Below are 20,576 nucleotides of genomic sequence, written 5' to 3'. Positions count from 1 at the left end.
GGACCTACCTGCAATCTTAAGAGGAAATCTCAGAATTGTTCTCTACAAACAACTGCCCACAAGAATTACAGACAGAGGTGTGGCGTATACTTTACTGACAAAAGTCCTAGTTCTGTACTTTTGCAGTATGTAGTTTATTATATTCCGTTGGTTTATATTTAAATGCTTGCGGTCCTTGGTCTGCTGATCGCCTTTCAAGCAGCGAAGTGTACACACTCCAACCAGGTCAGCGATTGCGCAGAGGACCGTTGCGAGGAGATCAACGGCCACGAGCTGTGCACAGAGTGTAGGAATGCTGGCTACATACCCTTCAACGGACACTGCATTAAGTATGATAGCGAGCAACACTCTTCATGCAAGAGTGCAGATGGTACACCCATTGTAAGCGAAAAGAGGTGCGGGATGTGTACAGACTCCATGTATCTATACAAAGGAGGCTGCTACGCGTGCGGTAATCTTTACCCCGGGAACCTTATATGTAGCGAGTGCGATAAAGGAGTTTGCAAGTCTTGTACGTCTGGTTTCTTTAGGAACCCTGCAGCGTCGCAAACAGTCGATTCGTGTGTTCGGTGTGATGACACAACAGGAGTGGCGGACTTTGTAGGAGTTGCCGGTTGCCTGCATTGCCTCTCGCCGTCTAAGTCTAAGGGTCCTGACGTGGCCCTATGTGTCAAGTGTAAGCTCTCGACACACAAGCCTAATCCGAACGGAGACATTTGCTACAGATGCGAGATCCCAGACTGCCCTAGGTGTGCGGCTGATGATTCGTGTGCAGTTTGTGGTCGCGGGTATCTTAAGGGAACAACCAAGCGTGTTTGCGTCTCTCAGTGTGGAGTTGGCTTCTACGTAGCCCCTACTCAGCTGCGACAATGCAAAAAATGCTCTGGTGCGTGTCAAACCTGCGAAGGACCTAATGAAACAGATTGCACCTCTTGCAATGAATCGGAGGGCTATTTTCTGGCAGCAGAGAATGGAACGGGGAGGTGTGTTTCCTGTGGAGACGAGCAGGGACACGCTGGATGGAAAGGAGTAGCAAATTGCAAGGCTTGCACTCGTCCCAGTACCCCCGGGGTGGTTGAGTGCACAGAGTGCGAGTCGAACCGTTTACTTATTGATGGACAATGCAGGAAAGAATGTGATGATCCATCTGAGTATTGTGAGGCAGACGCCTGTGACGTCGTTTGGAGGAATGAGCTTCTCTGCTCTCGCTGCAAAGAAGGACATGCGCCCCTCAACGGTATGTGTTCCGAACTCACGCCCAATAACCGACGCGCCTGCATTGCCAGCAAAGGACGCTGCGAAAAGTGTGGTCCAGGTTTCTTCTTTCACCAAGGAGGATGTTATCAGGTAGAGCTCGAAGAGAAGAACTTTGTTTGCGTAGAAGTCGGGACCAAGCCCGAGGAAATTGGGTTATGTAAGACATGTGCAAGTGGATTTCGGAATGATAAAGGTATTTGCGTACGCTGCCGGGACCCGTACTGTAAGACGTGTGCTCAAGACACAAACACGTGCGAATCCTGCATCGACGGATACTACGATCCGAGGTTTTGCAAACGATGCCACAATGACTGTAAGACATGCGTAGGAGAAAGTCCAGAGCAATGCCTCACATGTCATCCTAAAAAATACTTATCGCCCATACATAAAAACATCGGAGTTTGCGTAGATGCGTGGCAATGTGGCTATGGGATGTATGGACACCCCTTCGCTCTCAAATGCCTTCCTTGTAGCGAGGGGTGCGCTACATGTAGAGGCTCGGAAGAGAATGACTGCACATCTTGTCACCTCCGGACACACTTCTTTGTTCTTACTGGGTATAACCGTGGCCAATGCATCGAATGTGGAGACACAACCAATCCTAAAGGGATTAATGGTTGTAGAGAATGTAGCGCGAAAGGTGACTCGGTTAGATGCATCGCTTGCAAAGCTGGCTATGTATTAGTTGGTGGCAAGTGCCTGTCCCACTGTGAGGACCCCAATTGCGCGGCGGGTTCGTGCGTGGTGGGAATAGGCGAGAAGCTGTACTGTAGCTTGTGCAAAACAGATGAACACGCGCCTGTGGACGGCATTTGCACTAACGTGGCAAGCGCACACCCCAGTGGCTGCGTGACTGGCGTAGGTTTTGACTCAGCGCGGAGCTGTCTTCAGTGTGGTGCGGGGTATTTCCTGTACATGGGCGGCTGCTACCAGGAGAGCAAGGAGCCCGGAAAAAGCATCTGTACCTGGGCAGGTGTTCCTGGTTACGTTAATGGAAACAACTACGGTCTTGGTCTTTGCAATGCATGTGCCGCCGGCTATGAGAACCAAGACGGCGTCTGCCGCCCCTGTACCACGGTGAACTGCGAGCGGTGCAGGATGGATGACCAGGGGGAGGTGTGCACACACTGCATGGTCGGGTACGTTCTGGATCAGGCAGGCACATGCACCACCAAGACCATGGGTTCATGCACGGTCCCAGATTGCGCCGAGTGTACTGAGGGCAAGAAGTGTCGGCGTTGTGGACCCGGGTTCTTCCTCACCAGTGTGGGGACCTGCGTGGACAACTGCAGAAGCATTCCCGGGCACTACGCACTTGATGCCACGGAGAAGAGCCCCGCAAGGTGCGCTCTGTGTGAGATCTCGAACTGCAAAGAGTGTGGAGCCGGTAATTTTTGCGCTGTGTGCTCGGACGGGTACTTCTCCGACAACGGAGTCTGCACTCCTTGCGACAGCACGTGCGCCACCTGCGTAGCTAAGGGCCCCAGTAGCTGCGTGTCTTGCCCGTCGGGCTACGCGGTAACGTCTGAATCGGGGGTCGGGGAGTGCAAGAAACCGTGTACCCCGTCAGCCGACGGCTGCAAGAGGTGCGACGCGAGCATCGACGGGGCAAGCTACTGCTCTGTATGCAGCGTGCAGACCGCGTTCCCTCTGAACGGCAAATGCGTCGGGCCCTCCGCACGGGCAGGGTCTGCGTGCGTCTCTGTGGTCGACGGCGCCTGCACGAGTTGTGCAGACGGATACTTCCTCCTGTCGGGAGGATGCTACCAGGTGGACACATATCCTGGACGCACCGTCTGCCATGCAGAGGAGAGGGGCGTGTGCACCAAGGGCGCGCACGGAAAGATGGTCAGCGAGTCGGGCATCCTTCAAGAGTGCTCGATCGCAAACTGCGCCGAATGCACGGCCGACGCCTGTGTGAGGTGCAAGCTGGGGTATGTGAGCGTGGACGGCCAGTGCCAGAAATGCGCCCAGGGCTGCGTCACCTGCATTGCCCCGGACAATCCGCAGATGTGCACCCTCTGTGACACAGGGTACTACCAGTCGACAACTGGATCGGCGTTCACATGCACAGCGTGCGGTGCGGACAACAACGGCATGAAAGGGGTCAACGGATGCACTTGCTGCATGCCTCCTGAGGGCAAGGTCGGATCCGTCCTCTGCTACTCCTTTGATGCGCTCCCGAGCATCATTCCGACGCCCAAGCCCGGCCCAGATCCAGTCCCAGATCCGGTTCCAGCCCCAGCCCCGAGCTCGGCAAGGAAGACGGCCATGATAGCCGGGGTATCCGTAACAGCAATCCTCCTTGTCACAGGCCTGGTCAGTTTTCTCCTGTGGTGGTTCCTGTGCAAGCGCACATAATTTTGCAGGATGAAGTAAATTGCCGTGAAGTATGACCTTAGTTTTACTTCGTCTCGCGTGACGGGCTCTCCGGCTGCGGCTCAGGCTTAGATCTATAACTCCAGGCGCCTGTGGCTAGAACACCGTGAAAGAATCCGTTGATCGGCTTATACAGTAGATTATATCATCACTGGCACCGTGAGCCTAAACAGCATGGCTTTTGCTCTGGTTCGCGCCAGCCTACCATAGACGATTTACATATGTATGATCATCACATAGAATTCCGCGCCAGAAGCCATCTAGCTTGGAGTTCAGCGATGGGTTTCTATGGTTTCAAGGAAAGGTAAAGCACCTTATGCATCCAAGAAAATTCTGAGCAAGATCACTACAATTGAAGTCGCTATAGCTTCTTTTACAGTTATCTTACCAATAGCTGGTGTCCGACTCCCCACACAAGTGGCCTGTCTCTTTAAATGCGTAGAAGGTTGAAATAGCTAACTCGCAAGGACGATTTCTACAAGCTCTTGAAACTATGTGTTGTGATAAATCTCTGGTGTATGCTCTGTCTGTCCTATCGATGTATGTGATACAGAGCTGGAGTTCGGCCTATGTCACGTCGAAGACATAGTCACTTCCACGAACACAGTAAGGGAATGGAGGGACTTTCGCTATGTCAAGCTTCTTGGACTGGCAATCAATTCAGCAGATAAAACATTCGAAGATATTATTATCTATCTTTCCAGGCCCTTTTACCCCACAAGCATCCACCTCGAGTCTATGTTGTTTCCACACCAGGTATTTGCTAAGCAAGGCTAACGTGCACTCTCAACTGCTACGGAAGCATTCCTTATTGTGCCAGTCAGGCCCCTCAATGAATGTGCAGATAAATGGTAGATGATATGAGCAGGCGTTGCTTAGATAGTTAAACTGGAGCCCATCTAGTATCGGGACACGGTCAAGATAACGATATTCCAAAGCACCCTGTTACCAGGGGCCCTGTGACATAGCATACGGTTCCTTCTGCTGCACCATAGTACAATGGCTGTAATCTAAAAAACCATGAAGTAAGATGCTGAATTGTAAAGTGACCTTGACTTTAGAAACCACAGACGGAGCACAGTTCTCTTCGTATAAGTGAGGCGACAGAGCAGAGCGAACGCCTATTGATGGAGGCCATTCACCTTGGCATGGACAATGAATTTGTTGTTCAACACACCATGACGCTACCTTATAGCTTAAATATACGTATCAACAGACTTTTGTGATGACCAGATAAACATAGAGCAAACAAGTGTGGTATTAGAAGAAGTCCCGGTGCCTTCCCTTGTAGCAAATCACTAACAGAGAACGTTAACCGGGGTTCAATACCAAAAACAGGAGCTGTCATATCGCTTGTAGTCGTTGCCCTCTTCCTTTAGCTAGGTAGTTAGCAAGAGTGCCGACACTTTTCTTAAAAGCTGCGTCAATCTCACACAGATACAGCCTTTGACTCGAAGATGCCTTGATGCTACATCTTAGTACACATGTTCACAGGTCCGTCCAGATGTTGCGACCTAAAGAGACGTAAAAGGGGCCATGCTTAAGCGTCACATGAGGTACAGTATGTCATGCTAGAAAAGAACCTTGCATATTGAATTGCCAGAGCCCGCTTACAGACGTAAGCCAAGAGTCCTAAGGATAAACACGCTTTATCTACCGATATATCCGAAGACAGAGATAGGTCGGTGATTAAGCTGTGGGACTCCTCGCCAATTTATGCCCTGGTTCTAATGGGTCTTCTTGGAGCTTCAGACAGTACCTTCGTCCCCCACACTATGCGTCTCTATCGTTATTCAGTCGTGTATCCTTCTCGTCATCTCAGGGTGGCCTTCGGCTATAATTTGTTCGTGACTAGTCTTTTTCTTAATCATTTTAGCTTGACTTGGGAAAAGCACCACCGCCAATTAGAAGTAGGTTGACAACAATAATCGTACTGAGTGGCCACATTCCCAAAGCTTCGTTTGATCAACGCTGCCGTGTCTGCTAGCTTGGCTGTCATATAGGTATTAACACAATCTCAAGAGTGACAGTTTTTCAATGCTTGCTAGAGCCCTCTGAAGTGCTTCTGCAATCTGAAAGCGAGGAAAACTGTTTGCTCTGTAGATAACTGGGAGCATGTTGTTCATACCTCCTCAGCTCTTATCGCAATAATCCACCTGATGAATGATGATGACTATGTCTACTACCCTACACTAGTTGACAAGTGTGTGTCTGACTCCCAGCTCTTGGTGAGTTTCCTCTTTAGACAAAGAACAGACACCAACAATCATGCCGTGATAGATCGTCCTAACCTGCAGTACTTAGACACACTCATAGTTTGCGCCGCGCTAGAGCCGTTCTTCTTTGCTGGACCCTTCCTCGATAACATTCTACACAGTTGTGGCCAGGGCGCTCGCTCTCTGCTCGAGAACTTGTACAGGCGGGAAATCTACTGGAAGATACCAGCTCCGCCCGGGGCGATGGTCTCTAATCCACATACCGACCTGCCTTCGTCATAGGACAAACGATAAATGGAGCAGGCTTGCCTGCACGAGCTTCGGTCCACACTCGTATACAGGAGTTGTAACACTACAAGGCCGGAAGCAACAGACAGATGGACGAATCATCGACGGGGTCATCTGCCTTTACTCTACGACCAAACGATAACAGGGGAGCTGTATGCCGAACATGCAGGGACTGTTGCTTTTTGGGTACACAGTCCAATGCTCGGAGAGTGCGGTGATGTCTAGGGAGCTCTTGCAGGCTTCTTGCTCGAAGGACATGGGCACATGCACAGTTCATGCAGGCGGACGATGGAATCTGTCTAGCTTTCCTTGCTTGTGCAGACTCGCCGGGCAGAAAGCGCGCATCCATATGCAGGCAGCCCGGGGCACGCGTAGACACCGGTCCTAGCATGTTCTGGCTAGACCTCAGGAGGCGGACATCCGCTACTTGCCACAGGGCATCCTTGATAGGGGAGCCGAGAACGTTGCCTGTGTGCGACGGGCCCGAGCGTTACAGACATCGCAGCCGGTCTGGACCCAGAGACCAGCACTACCTATGCACAGTTGTGCATGAAGTGTTCGTATATGTTCCTCGCCGAGTCCCAAGAAAATGAATAATCAGGTAAGCCCAATTCTCTTAACAAGTAAGGAGTTATGATGCTATACTTATGATCGTAAAAGCGGCCTATAGGAGAAACTACTGACAGGATATTTATACCTCTTTGTTTGAGGTTTGTTATATCATCTACTGAAAATAACAAAAGAGCATCCCTAGACATAATTAGCCATATAAGGATTTTACGATTCAGAGTCTCATTGATATTATCGTCAGCTGATAACAAAATCTGTGGTGCGTATAAGAATCTATATCCTGGTTTCAATCTAAGGTTCAAAATTATCTGCCTCTGTCCTACCATAAGATACTGTTGCAAAAAGTTTGAGAGGGCATGTGCTGTAAGGCCCCCAAACATATTCTCAGAGATATCTATGTACCAAAGATCGGTGCATTCCAGCAGACTAGGGAGGCTCTCAAGAATATGTGCACAGGTCTTATCGGAAAGAGAGCAATCAGAGAGAATTAATGCATGTAATGTTGTAAGTAGTGAAAGTGTCCTGATAAGCCCTTGAACATCGGCCTTTGTAAACGAGTTATGACTGAAATCAATGTGCAGAAGCTGTGGATTGAAAGCTGCAAAATCCTTCTCATACACTAGTTCAAGGAATGATTCAAGTGTTAGGGATCTATAGTTCGCCTCTTGTAGATATAGTCTACCGGATTCATAATTGTAACGTCCAGTGCGTACGATCTCAGTCCTTACCAAGATGGCTGCTCGAGTGGATAGGCTGGTTTTGATCATATCCTTCATTGTATTTCCTAGTATAGAGCTGTCCGTGTACTTCCAAAGACTAATACTTACTGGCTTCAGAATAGCACCGGGTGAGATGGATTGTCTAAAACTAATGGACTTTAATGGAGAGTAGAAAACTTTACCAAGGATTTTTTGCAGAGTAGCTGCATGACTATCAAACAAAGAGCGTTCCAACCTTTGTGTAAACGCGGATGACACAATGTTCCCATTCAATAAGATCATCCTCATTATCGCGATAGGAACTTTATTTCCTCTAGTCTGTGAGCCACATGAAAGAACCACCGGCCCTCGAACAAGCCGCTTGAATATAGTGTCTCCCTCATCTAGGTATCTTACTACATATTGGGAATATCGTCTCTGTAAGCTTATGGAAAGCGTAGTTAGATCAATTAGCATATCGACTTCTAACGTGTCAAGAAAGGGAATAAACTCAATATCTTCTAACTCTTTGCAAAATAGAACATTAAATTCCTTATTGAACTCATTGTACCGCAAATCCAGTCGCTTCAGATGCTTGCAATCACTGAGAAATGAGATAAACTCTTGTGTATCTCGGCGCTTCCAACGTTCGAACAAATCACAATCTGACAATGATAAACAAATTAGAGAGGTAGCAAGATTGATCTTCAACCGGCGCATTAATTGGGGGATTGCATCAGGTGGAAGCCCCAGTTTTTTAGCATCAAACTCAAGACTACAATTAGTACAATCTAAAGATATGAAGAGACCGAGCTCGTTGAGATTTCGATGACACAATAAATACAATCCATAGATGGACAAGGCATTTGAGGTTCCGCGTATAGATGATGTCACTCTACCACTGAGACATATGGTTGCCTCTGATAGGCCTCCATAAGAAACACTAGCTAGACGAAGCCACTCATAGATAAAAAGCCCTAGATCAGGAGCTAGTGCATCTGAAGCCTCAAAGCGAGATAGGTCTATATGCATGCGTTCCTTGACAATCGACCACGTGTGTTGTAAAAAGTCCTGTTTGCAAGACAATCGAAACTCTCGAAAGATGGATTGCTTAGAATACAACATAGACGAGTTAGTAAAGACTCTGAGTGCTTGAATAGTGGTAGCTGCAGACTCAGTGTCTAGGTCTTGAAGAGAGAAGCTGAGAGGAATGCATCCGCGTCGATCTCTCACCATGGTCAAGATGTTCTCTAGGGTATGAGTTGTCAGGTTGTTTCTGCTTAGTGATATATATGTGACAGTGCTCCATGAAATAGCCGGAAGAAGGTGGTCTATATCATAGTCATAAAGCCCACAGTTATCTAAGACTAGGACTTCCAACCGAGTGAGACTTTCTAGAAGAGTACCTAACTGCTTGGTTTCCTTTCTTAGTATCCGATTGTTTAGTATTTTGAATTCCTTTAAGTGAGATAGATTGTGTCGATTTTCAACTAAAAGGGCAAGAATCTCGTCAAAACAAGGAGTGTATATTGCTATTGTTAGCTCTCTGACTGCTGGGAAAATTGGGGCCATATTAGCAACCACCTCTGGGGAGTAGTTGTGAAGTGAAAGAGTGCCAATAGCTTCTATCGAACGCACCACGGTTTCGGGCGGTGATCCCGTAGAATAGGTATTCGCACCACAAAAGTCGAAAAGCATTTGAAGCTGTGTGTCCGAAACATTAAAAGGAACCTGTGCATATGCTAATTGGCTAAAGATCATTCTACCAATTGAAAACAAATCTCCTGAGAAGCCAATTCGTGGCATATCCTTAATTATAAACGACCACTCATCTATCTTTCTCTTTAGCAACTCGGCTAGGGGAGCCTTGACCAGCCCTCTTATTTTGGAGTGCAAGCAAACTCTAATAAACTTTAACTGTGAATAATTTGAAATTTAATGTCCAACTTTGACGACTCTCTTAATTTGGATGAGTCTGCGTACCAGCCAGGCTCAGCGCACTCTCCAGTGACTCTTATAAGTAACGACTTTCTTCCCCAGGGGGTTACAGTAGGAAATGTCGTTGCTTATCAAACACCAATGGTTGTAGAAACGCCTGCGCTGCATCATGACTCAAGCGATTACATACATGATGCAGTAGAGAGCATAAATCAAATGCGGTCTGGATTAGAAGCTCGTCTGCATGCTTTAGAAGACAAATTAGAAGTACTTATAACCAATATTCACAGAGGTGTATCGAGTAGCACATCTCCGGCCAGCGATCGCCCCCAGGGTGCGACTCCGGTACAGAGCTGTGGGCCAGAACAGGATACCCCGGACATTAAGTTGGGGCAAGCGCTTCCAACGCATAATATGATTATTCTATCTCACGATCAACTGGAGAAGATCATAAACGAGAAGGTAACAATGAGGCTTATAGAGTTCCAGAAGTCTCTCTATGATCAGACGTACGCAGAAGTACGATTACGGAACCTTGAAAGCTCATTAGATAGTATCAACAAGTCTATCACGAACCTCTCTGCCCACACGGCCCCCTTCCCACCCAACCAAGCTACAATTAGACCCTCAAATTTGATTCAGCACAATGCATCAGAAGCTAACGATGTTTACCCTGCAGCTTACAACCAGCGGGCGGCACGACCTGGGATGATTTCGTTAGATATGAGTACTCAAAACAGCCACAGACCTAACTCTGTGCAGAACCTTTATGACGTGGTGGAGAGCGGTCAAACAAACCTGAGTGCACTGACCTATTCAGCCACATCTAGACAGCCAAACCTCTACAAATCCTCTTCCACAGGAGACACGACATCCTCGGTTATGCGAAAGAGTTACGTGCCCAATAGCATCGTTCAAACCCCAGTTTCTCACCCTGCACTAGGAATGTTGAGCCAGAACACAGGTACTGTGCAAGATATAATAAATGAGATTCGACACAGATCAGGAATCCAGGTCTCGACCTGAGGGTGCTATTGAAGACCCGGAGGCCTCTCTAGCCAACTGCGCTAGACCAGAACACTATACTGTAAATGACACAGCCGGCAGCCAGCTCCCGTTTACTTCTTCTTGCGCTGGACACCGACGACATGGCCACGGCGACCAGTGGACTTTGTGTGCTGCCCGCGAACCTTCAGGTTGTGGTGGTGGCGGACACCGCGCTCGCAGCGAGTTTTACGGAGACGCTCCAAGTCCGCACGGTGGGTAGAGGCTATGGTATTGACCAGAATGTGCATGTCTTTGCCAGATTCAAAATCATTGTTACGATTAAGCATCCAGGCTGGAATGCCGTGGGAGAGGGGGTCCTCAAGGACCTTCATGAGAGCATCCTCCTCGGCCGCTGTGAGCTCACCAGCGCGTTTGTGAACGTCAATGTTGGCTTTCTTGAGGGCAACATTGGCAAAGCGGCGCCCAATCCCCTTAATTCCGACAAGGGCACACTCAAGTACGACCTTGCCCTGGATGTTTGTGTTAAACATACGCAAGAGGTCCCTGTAGTCGTTGGGCTGAACGATCGTTGTCATGGCGAATTCAAAAAAACAAGTCGCCACAGCCGAAGAAGTGAATTTAAAATGGTTATTTACAACTCAGCGGCCTCGTGTTCAGACCTCGTCGGTGATGACTTCATCGATCTTGAGGATCATGCGGACGACCTGTGTGGCCAGCAGAAGTTGCTGCACTTTGCTCGACAGCGTTTCAAAGACACTCTGCTCCTTCATGTCAATAGTGTTGCGCTGCATGCAATCTATTCCGAGGTGGTGGCTCCCTGTCTTCTTCTGTGCAGCCTTTACCATAGCCAGGGTTTCTATTGGTTGAATGCTTGAATTACGAGCCAGCGTAAGAGGGATGATGTCCAACGCCTCCGAGAAGGCCCTCAGGGCATATTGCTCAACAGTCCCCACGTGCTCAGCTGCCTCAGCAATTGCAAGGGAACATGAAATTTCGGCTGATCCGCCTCCATAGATGACGCGAGGGTCCCGAATGAGGTTTCGGACGACACACATGGCGTCGTGAAGCGACCTACGGGCCTCCTCGATAATCATATTGTTACCACCACGTATAAAGACAGTCGATATCATGTGAGGCACACTATCCGCGGTTGTTTGTTGGGGTTGCAGACCTTCAAATATCATAACTTTATCTGAAGATGTTCCTAGGCTCACTTCGCGCACAATCTCTGCGTAGCCGAGCTTGTCAGAGGAGATATCTTCAAAGCGAGGAATAATTCTAGCGCCTGTAATAAGAGCAATGGCCTCTATATCCTCACCCTTCACCCAGCGCACAGCGTTTATGTCGTTCTGCATGAGCAGATGATTGGCCTCGTCATCAAAGCCCCATTGGCAAACAACGAAGTTTGCACCTGCTTCCTTCAAATGCTCAATCATATTTATGAAGAACTGCTGCTCCTCTCTGTAGAGAGTGTTATACTTCTCAACAGAATCTACATCTATCTTGTACGTCGTCTTTGGTTTCGGCGGTTCAAACGGACATGTGAGCACGGCAATCTTAGCGTGACTGACGCTCTTACGCATCCCGGGGTGAGACATCTCCTGATCTATTAGAAACCCATTAATGATCTTTATGTCCTCTAATTTCCCTCCAATCTTAGAGCGCACCTTGATCAGCTCGAAGTCGACATCATTGCGCTGCAGATCTGCCACGCGGAAGACTGCATCAACAGCGACTTCTGCCATTGTGCGGTGATACCTATTTATGACCTTGGAGCCAAGGGAGGTCATGGCAGCCTTGATTAGAGGCTCCTTATTATCTGCTGAGAACGAGTACGTGGTAGCTATACTCTCCAAGTGCTTGATCGCCACGTCGCAGGCCATGTCATAGCCGTCAGAAATCCTTATGGGATGTATGCCCTTGTCTAAGAGGGTCTCGGCGTGCTCCAAGAGACTTCCTGCAAGCACCACAACACCCGTTGTCCCGTCTCCTATTTCATTGTCTTGACATTTGGACAGGTCCACTAACAAGCGAGCAATGTGGTTGTCTACCTCCATCCTCTCTAGAATTGTCGCTCCATCGTTAGTAATTGTTAGTTCACGGTCTCCCGAAACAAGGATCTTATCCATTCCCCTAGGCCCAAGGGATGTTCGGAGGGTATTCGCAAGAGCACGTGCGATGGTGATATTGGATTTATGGGCTTCCAGACCTCGTGCACGCTTCTTCTCTGTTCCCTCGCGCATCAGGTAAACTGGGTTGCCATTCTCGTCCTGAGAAACGCCGAGCAGCTGGGCTCCGTTGATGCGCTGAGCCATAAAGTTATTTTATCTATCATTTTAATCTGCTCTAAAATTTGTAAATTTCCCATATCTTTTGTGGAAAAACACATATTCTAGAGCAATTTTCACTGAGAGATACTAATCATTGGCTGGTGTAGGAAGACTTGCACTGGAGTATGTCTGAACCCAAGTCTGAACCTAGTAGGGACTCCGAGCTACCATCTCAGAACAGTCAGATCACAGGAGGCCAATCCTCCACCATAGCGAAACTCCTTGGCAAAGACAAGCTTAAGGATACTGGACCGCCAGTCCGACAGCAATCCAGTCGCTCTGCTAGAGCCAAAGCTCTTCCAAAAGAGGCATACCAGGGGGTTAAGCGCTCCGCTCCAAGGCTTGATCCAGAAGTGGATCAGCTACTCTCAGATGCCGATGCTCTAACAAGCATAGGTAAAAAGGGATCTGCAAGCGATAAGTCCAAAATATCTGCTCATTATGGTTCTAAGACGCAAGATTCCACTCGCAGTGCAGGTCTTGTGTACATGGAAGGAACAATGACGTTAGACGCACTAAATGCAGAGCTAGCCACTGGAGACGAGGCAACTGCGCGACTTAGGGAAATGCTTATTGCGGCAAATCAGCGGATAGCACAGCTAGAGGGGCAAATTAAACGAATTAAGGACAAGACATCTATTCGTGCCGGGGAGGATATATCGCTATTGCTAGAACAAACAAATGCAGCAAAGTCTATCGCTGTCGCAGACATGCTTAAACCGCTTGCTCCAGAAGCGCCTGCAAGCTGGGAGCTGGCTCAGGAGAAGCTCAAGGATAAGTGTAGGCAGCTCATCCAAGCCCTGAAGGTGGAGAGGGAGCAGCATGACGAAGTAGAACGCACTCTCAAGCTAGAGAACCTGGGGCTTACACGCAGACTGAAGTACGCCGTGCTCCGGGCTCGTGAGCTAGAGGGGAAGCTCAAATCTCAAGAAAAGTATATAAAAGACTGCGAGGCAGCAATCCTGAAGCAGCACAAGCTCACTGAGCATCTTCGCTCAAGGATGCAGCGCACGGGAGAGTCACAACCGTATATGGAAAAGAACCCCAGAAGCCGGTCGGAGAAGAGAGCCTCTAGCACACCGAAGACGCCAAAGACCTCCAGAGATTCGGCAGCCAGTCCTGTTGTGGAAGAAAAGACACAGCCCACGGCAGACAATACTAAGAAGGCCTCTCAAGATACGACTCTCAGGCAAGGGAAATTCAAGAAAGGCGACGACTCCGTGAACCTAGATAGTGACAGCAGCTTCCATCTTACCCCGAAGAAGAAGCTTGTTGAAAGCGTGGACAGTTTTAGTGACGACTTCGGCTTTAATCCAGGGGCAAAGAAGATAAACATTAGTGATCTATCTGACGACTTCGACATCTGATGCAGACCATACTGTATTTACTCTCCTTTAGGCTCTGCTATCTACGAGCTCGTCGACAGAGACAGAACTTGATCTGTGGCGTCAAGGCTTGCGTTAAGACTGGCGTCAAGACCATGCTCAGGAAGTGCCTGGAACGGGTCAGAACTGGCCCCTAATGTTCCAGAGTTTTTCTTCATCAGTGACACGCAGACGCTCCAGACATTGGGGTAGAGCGTTTTAACATTCTTGGGAGTCAAGAAGCACTCGCAAAACCGATCTATATTACCCTCATCTTTGTACCATTGCTGTGCATCTCGCATGGCCTTGTTAAAGTCGCCCCCAGACCCCAGCTTTCCTTTAACAGATATTGTACGTAGGCTGTTGTACACCTTTGTTTTGAGCATGTTGCTGCTTCTATCCGGTATATGCTTCTCCATAGTCTTCCAATCAGGGCCATATAGAACAAGACAGGCCACGAGGAGAAGCTCTTCTCCGGTGGTCCACATCTTTGCATGCTTATAGTATCCGCCCTTTTTACTTCTAGTCTTCATTTGAGGGTTTGACGCCTCCTCCATGTCTGTCTCGGGTTTTCGTTTTCATTTTTTAAGCCCCTTTCACCAACTGCCGGGGTTGTGCCAATTGTAAATGAAACAACAATAGGACGTGCACCATTTACGTCTTAATAGATAGACCTTTCTTCTTAGTGCCTGCTGACACTGAAGCCCCTGCCACGGTCGAATTGAACGTGCTGGGAACCTGAGAGGTAGTTGAAAGACTATCTATTTCGGCCTGGTACTGATTTGCCAGCGATTCATTGTTCTCCTGCATGGCAAGGAACTTCAAATTGACCAGGGCAGCCTTCTCTGCAGACACATCACGAAGACCGCGGGCCTTTTCCTTGCAAAGAATGAATGTCTTCTTCGATTCATCAATAGAGTTGCTTCCATAATATAGCTTACCCGCTAAGCAGAGGGCATCGAGGGCCAACTCGTTCGGTGTGCTGTCCGGTGTAACAAAGAAGCTCGGTGCTCTAGAACGGAAAGTGTCCAGCTCAGGATCTACGTAGTTCAATTGTATGTCAGTCCCAGGATCGTCTAGCATAAAGGTACCGCCAGATAAGATGTGAAGTGCACTCTTAAGATAGTCAAACGCAGGACCTTGGACACCTGAGTCTATCACACATTTGGCAGCGTTAATGCACGCTTCTGCAATGATGTAGCGTGGACAGACAAGCTCCCCGTTATCATTTTTAGCCTCTATGTAAGGGAGTATTCCTTCATAAGATTCTTTGGCACTGGTATAATCGCCAACAGCTAAAAGCACGCGCCCTAAGTTACGTAGGGACCTTATTATACCCCTAACGTCCTTTATACCTGTATTGAGAGTGAGAGCATGACGGAACCTTTGAACAGAAACACCTGGTCTATTAGTGTCGTACAAAAGACATCCTATGCACGTCTGTATATCGGCAAGAAGCATCTCCTTTTCAACTGCCGCCTGCTTGTCAGCTGGATTGACGACCAATGCTGTGGCATACTGATCTGCCAGTTTCGCGTCCGCAAGGGCATCGTCTAGATTGCCCAATTCTATCTGCTGTTGAACATGCTGAATAAGCCCAACAATATCCTGGACAGTTTTCTTTCCAGGCGCACGCAGCTGCGCAAGACGGTTGCCTTTTGACTTGCTCCTGCTTCTCCCAGTCATCTCCGAGGAGTCTAGGGCATTCATAGAGTTGTCGGCACTGACGCAGCTACTCCCCAAGGGCTGCGGTACTCTTTTTATTGACATGCTTGAAAGCGTACCAGTGCCAGCACGACTAAGAGACGACTTAGTCACCGTCTTCCTGCCAGTAACTGTCTGATTACTCTGTGCAGTACCTTGGGCTTGCTGGCGCCAGAATTCAGAACGCTTATCTATGAACTCAATTCCACTAGATATAATTGGCTTAACACTTCCGCAGGTTGTAGTGAGGGTAGAGTCTTTCTGGAGAAGCTCTAAGAAAGCGCGATCTGGTGCTAGATCACCAGCAGTCTTGTACTTTTTCCTCAGACTTTGTTCCTGGCGAAACTCGCGCTCCATTGCGGTTTGACGAGTGCTTCCCAGCATTGAGGTTGACGTACCAGATACCTTGACTCGGCTAGTGAGAGGGGTTTGGCCTGGAGATAACATGGCGCTATCGGTATGGTTAGTTTCATCCAGAACACTCTGTATGCTTATGAGAGTATTGGAGATGGGGTCCAGAATGTGGTTGTGCTTATATGCCAAGTGGTGGAGACATGCTTCACATCTACACGTGCAGAGAGATTCAAACTCCTGGTTGACTAGATCATCGCAGGTCGTGGGATCACAGTGTGGGCAACCGCATAGACAACGAAAAGTATTTGGGCCCAGCTCAAGCTCTTCACCGTTGATGGTCGTGAACTGCAGCTCCTCAGATTGGTAGAGGGCTTCAATCTCCTCAACTGTGGGTGCTAAGTTGCACTTTACTGTCAGCTCATCCACGCAGTCTATTCCCGTATCAATAGCGCGCAAGATGGACTCTTCTGCCTTCTGGACACCAAGACGGTACTCTTGTATATCTGGCCGTTTCCTGTACGCCCGGTAGTAGTAGACCAATGCCTCTTCAAAGAGGCCTGCAACAAAATACGCCTGTGCAAGCTGGTAATACCCACGGTAGAAGTTTGTATCACTCCCGACAGAGTCAGTGGCGTCTTGGATTGCCTCGTCATTCATTCCTAGAGACGCATAGGACTTTGAGCGGGCTATCAAGACATTGCGATCCTTGCGAATGTCTAGCGCCGCTGTATAGGAGCTTATAGCCTTCTGAAACAGTCCCAAGCGGAAGCACGCGTCACCCTCAGCAACATGGAGTCTGAAGTTGTTGGTGTTGTTGGCCTCACCTTCCTCCATCAGACTCTCACAAATTTGCGAGAAATTTGCAAAAAAGACCTTAAAAGAACAGCAAAGATGGTAATAAGTAATAAGTACATAAAAAGTGGACAATTATCACATTTCATAAACACTCTGCAGACAGTCGAGTCCGTGTAAGCTGATTCGATTGGGCTGGTAGATTCTGGAAACTCTTCTAGTTCTTATTTCAACCTTCCTAGCCTTCCAGAGCTTCCAGAGGAAGCCTTACCCTTTTGGATGTCTTGGAAGACATGCTCTTTCTATCGCCAAAAAACTGCCTCCAGCCTACTTCTTTGGGTCACAGAAAAATGTTGAACCTTGACGACTGTACGCGCTTTCATAGCGATATAGCCATCATAGCCTCCCACTACATCTCTCATCTAGCCAGATGTTACGTTGTGACACAGGAATCACTGAAGATCTTGGACGGGGTAACGCACGCAGAGATCAACAACTTCACTTTTCCATTTAATGGGGTGGTTGGTTCGACTCTTGAACAGCACAAGTCACTCACCATCTCTCCTTCTGCGGTGTCTGGAAGAATCATCAATGCTCATTTCTATCTCACCAGCTTAAGCATAAACCTAGTACTGGTCTTCTCGCCGGGTTGGATCTGTCATATTTCAAACCATGTGCTCGTACACATTGAGAACTTGCAGGAGAACCTTTCGGCGAGTACCATTTTTAACTACAAGAATGAGTATCTCCTGACCGTTTGCAGCGCGAAAAGTATAAACGTACTTACCCTTGAATCATTGTCTCAGCGCACACACTTGTCTACACCAGCAGTCACCTTGTCAGGCAGCAGACAGGAAGTAGACACTGACGAGCATAGCTACCCTGTCGAGGTAGTAGTCTCATGGCCCCTGCAAGCTGTTCTCTATAACACTGGACACTGCGGCTTGTATAAACTGCAAGGCCTTGACAAGCACTCTCTAGGCTTGAACTTGGTCTTCTTAGGGCTGTTGGATTTGCTGCACGTGGACTCTACTGAGACGAGATATGTTACATCGTTATCTAATCTTTCTATAGCAGGCTGCATACATACGACCACTTCCTCTGGTGAAGCTGCACTCAGCTTCGCTTACATCTACTATTTAGAGTCATCCGTGAGAGTAGATACCATGGACTTAGCTGCCTCAATTCGTTCTCTAACCGAATCAGGTTTTTCGTCAAAGATCCGTGCCATGCGTACCGAGTTCTTATCTCTCCCAACGCCATCAGTCACTGCCCAGTTTTACAATGTCTCCGTAGCTTCACCCTTGTCCCAGCTCTTTCTCACATCGTCTGCAAATACGCTTCCAACTAAGATTCTTTCTCTCTATGCGACTGAGCGTCACTTAGTATTGCATCTAATGGACGATAGTGTCGCGGTATATTCGATAACAAAAGTAGACACTGAAGCTAGGGTAGTGTCTCTGGCAGATGCAGAAGCATTTCAACCTATCCACAGGCATATGCGGTCCCGGCTGGCCAGCAGAGCATACAGTCCAACAGAAGTGGAGTTTATAGTTGAGAATGACGCCACATTTGATCGCCATATAGTGTTGGAATGCCGTATCAAGCAATTGATAAATCGCTCTCGCACTAACAACGCAATCGTTGAGAACCGTGTCCCCTTTTTAGCTAAGTCTCTGGGGCATGTTGGCACTATCATGGGGGTTGACGACCCTGCAGACCATACATCTTCCGTCGAGACTGCCTCTACTCTTCCACAGATAAGGTTTAAGCCGGAAGAAAAAGGTCGGGACATGCTAGCTGTTATCTACTCCTCAACGGTGTTTTTCTTGCCTGTGGCTTTTCTGACGATCCACGGGACTCCCGGTCTACCAGCTAACTTTCTTCCTGAGATCCTAACGACGTACAGCATGGCACGATTTGGGTGCACAGGAGAAGACTCAAGGGCTGATTATCTTAAGGAAGAGCTAGACATCCATTCAGATAATGTGAAAGAAATGCTAGCATCGGAGAATGCGTCTTCTATCTACGGTAGTATGCAAATCACACCACATCCCCTACTCCTTCCAACACAGAAGTCCAGAGACAGGCAAAAGTACTTATCTATAGTCCAAGCCATGTTTCCCGAACAAGCGTTCTTTTTGGAGGAGGTTGCCCGCATGGTCAATGACCCTTTTTACCTTGACAATGCCGACTACCTGGTGTGTATGGGATCACTCTTGGCAGTATTTAACTCTTTCCGTGCGGAGCAACGCACACTAGAGCTGCGTAGCTACGACGCGGGACTCAAAAGTGTGATGGCTGCCATCTGCACAACGTTCCCACCTGTGGCAGTCATCAAGAATCGTTTCATTATTCTTCCGCAGAAGACAAAGATAACAGCCGGGTACGGATTTTCGACCAAAATGCCAAAGACAAACTCTTTCAATGTCATGCTACCAGCCTGGGATCTTCTGCAGCACACAGTTCTCTCTGCAAAGATATTTCCGATGACGCTTTCTGGAAAGCAGTTTCTCCGTGTATATCGCCAATTGTCTCACAGAGGCATTTTGTCATTTGTTGGCTGCGGTACGGCTATTAACAATGCATTTTATGTATTTACTGAATCACCGCCAAAGATCAAACTATCACGTGTCTTCCAATATGACGAGGAGGCTCTCCAACTCTTTAGGTCCGAGCGACGAATCAGGGTCTTTATTCGTTCGCTTCTTCAGGCTATAAACTTCCTCTACTCTAATGACACAAAGCTTATCCACCGTGACCTCCGGCCAAATCAGATATGGGTTAAGAAGAACAGCAACGGTGACCCCGTGGCGAAGATCTACCACATGGGGTTTATGTACCCTCTCTCTGCCAACGAGCCTATGGAACACAACACCATCTGGGTTGCCCCGGAAGTGGTTTGTGGGGGAATAGACACCAAGTCGGACATCTGGTCTGTCGGCACTCTTACCTTCAGACTACTTGAAACTCTGGTTAACCTGCATCAGGGACGGCGTGGCCACAACCTCAACAACCTCTTCTGTCCATCGTTTGCTGATATCTCGAAGGTCCCTTCTTTCGCGCCCGGTAGTGGAGAGCGAAGCCTACTTGTAGCAAACAATTCTAGCGTTATTTATCAAATGATGCTGATGTCTTCTGACAAGGTAGAGGTTGCACCAAACAGATATGCTGTTTATACAGTGAAGAACTGCGATGCCGCAATAGAGAAGGCAAAGGTGCCATGGAGCATGCGAAGGGCTTACTTCGCCTCAACCGGTATCCTCCCTTGGTACGATTTGAACTATGCAAAACCTGGAGCACAGAAGGAGGAGTGCGGAAATCTGGACACTTTCTTTGAAACGGCGATCTACTCGCAGATCATTTCTGCAAATGCTGTGGACTTTATCAAGCGCTGCTGGACCTTTAACCTGGATCTTCGCTGGAGCCCAGAGCTGATGCTTACTCATCCGTGGCTAGTCTCGCGGCCCAAACAACTGTTGATCCAGAACTAAACTTATAGATCTTGGTAGCTTGAGGACGATCTTCAATAGATTGATAGGGAAAGTTGACATCTACTACAGACTATAGCTCTCCTCCATGAACCTTCTATGAGCTAGATTAAGTGGTGCAACATGTCTATGTAATGTACTTTTGTATACTTTAGTTTGAATACATTTTAGTGAGGTTTATCCATTT

General features: G+C 48.1%; 9 protein-coding genes across 9 annotated transcripts; 4 read left to right on the top strand and 5 right to left on the bottom strand.

Moving 5' to 3' along the window:
- Nucleotides 1-162: 162 nt before the first annotated feature.
- GL50803_00d26981 (High cysteine membrane protein VSP-like) lies at nt 163-3,618 on the top strand (the record flags this gene model as incomplete). Its single annotated transcript, XM_038046454.1, has 1 exon — nt 163-3,618. One exon carries the CDS (start codon nt 163-165, stop codon nt 3,616-3,618), a length of 3,456 nt encoding a protein of 1,151 aa, XP_037901630.1.
- Nucleotides 3,619-6,673: 3,055 nt separating this feature from the next.
- Nucleotides 6,674-9,214, bottom strand: GL50803_0015553 (uncharacterized protein; the record flags this gene model as incomplete). Its single annotated transcript, XM_038045832.1, has 1 exon — nt 6,674-9,214. One exon carries the CDS (start codon nt 9,212-9,214, stop codon nt 6,674-6,676), a length of 2,541 nt encoding a protein of 846 aa, XP_037901629.1.
- A 132-nt stretch (nt 9,215-9,346) lies between these two features.
- GL50803_00114546 (uncharacterized protein) lies at nt 9,347-10,372 on the top strand (the record flags this gene model as incomplete). The annotated part of the gene is made up of 1 exon (XM_001704037.1): nt 9,347-10,372. One exon carries the CDS (start codon nt 9,347-9,349, stop codon nt 10,370-10,372), a length of 1,026 nt encoding a protein of 341 aa, XP_001704089.1.
- A 92-nt stretch (nt 10,373-10,464) lies between these two features.
- Nucleotides 10,465-10,929, bottom strand: GL50803_0015551 (Ribosomal protein S18; the record flags this gene model as incomplete). The annotated part of the gene is made up of 1 exon (XM_001704036.1): nt 10,465-10,929. The coding sequence occupies one exon, from the start codon at nt 10,927-10,929 to the stop codon at nt 10,465-10,467; it is 465 nt and encodes a 154-aa protein (XP_001704088.1).
- A 78-nt stretch (nt 10,930-11,007) lies between these two features.
- Nucleotides 11,008-12,669, bottom strand: GL50803_0011992 (TCP-1 chaperonin subunit epsilon; the record flags this gene model as incomplete). The annotated part of the gene is made up of 1 exon (XM_001704033.1): nt 11,008-12,669. The coding sequence occupies one exon, from the start codon at nt 12,667-12,669 to the stop codon at nt 11,008-11,010; it is 1,662 nt and encodes a 553-aa protein (XP_001704085.1).
- Nucleotides 12,670-12,809: 140 nt separating this feature from the next.
- GL50803_0089285 (uncharacterized protein) lies at nt 12,810-14,051 on the top strand (the record flags this gene model as incomplete). The annotated part of the gene is made up of 1 exon (XM_001704032.1): nt 12,810-14,051. One exon carries the CDS (start codon nt 12,810-12,812, stop codon nt 14,049-14,051), a length of 1,242 nt encoding a protein of 413 aa, XP_001704084.1.
- A 41-nt stretch (nt 14,052-14,092) lies between these two features.
- Nucleotides 14,093-14,605, bottom strand: GL50803_0011990 (Myb-like DNA-binding domain-containing protein; the record flags this gene model as incomplete). The annotated part of the gene is made up of 1 exon (XM_001704031.1): nt 14,093-14,605. The coding sequence occupies one exon, from the start codon at nt 14,603-14,605 to the stop codon at nt 14,093-14,095; it is 513 nt and encodes a 170-aa protein (XP_001704083.1).
- A 97-nt stretch (nt 14,606-14,702) lies between these two features.
- Nucleotides 14,703-16,940, bottom strand: GL50803_0015549 (putative Dynein binding protein; the record flags this gene model as incomplete). The annotated part of the gene is made up of 1 exon (XM_001704029.1): nt 14,703-16,940. The coding sequence occupies one exon, from the start codon at nt 16,938-16,940 to the stop codon at nt 14,703-14,705; it is 2,238 nt and encodes a 745-aa protein (XP_001704081.1).
- A 308-nt stretch (nt 16,941-17,248) lies between these two features.
- Nucleotides 17,249-20,392, top strand: GL50803_0015548 (Kinase; the record flags this gene model as incomplete). Its single annotated transcript, XM_001704028.2, has 1 exon — nt 17,249-20,392. One exon carries the CDS (start codon nt 17,249-17,251, stop codon nt 20,390-20,392), a length of 3,144 nt encoding a protein of 1,047 aa, XP_001704080.2.
- Nucleotides 20,393-20,576: the final 184 nt, after the last annotated feature.

This window comes from Giardia intestinalis, chromosome 1 (genome assembly GCF_000002435.2).
Source record: "Giardia intestinalis strain WB C6 chromosome 1, whole genome shotgun sequence".
Classification (NCBI taxonomy): domain Eukaryota; phylum Fornicata; order Diplomonadida; family Hexamitidae; genus Giardia; species Giardia duodenalis.
This window is presented reverse-complemented; position numbering and strand designations above follow the sequence as displayed.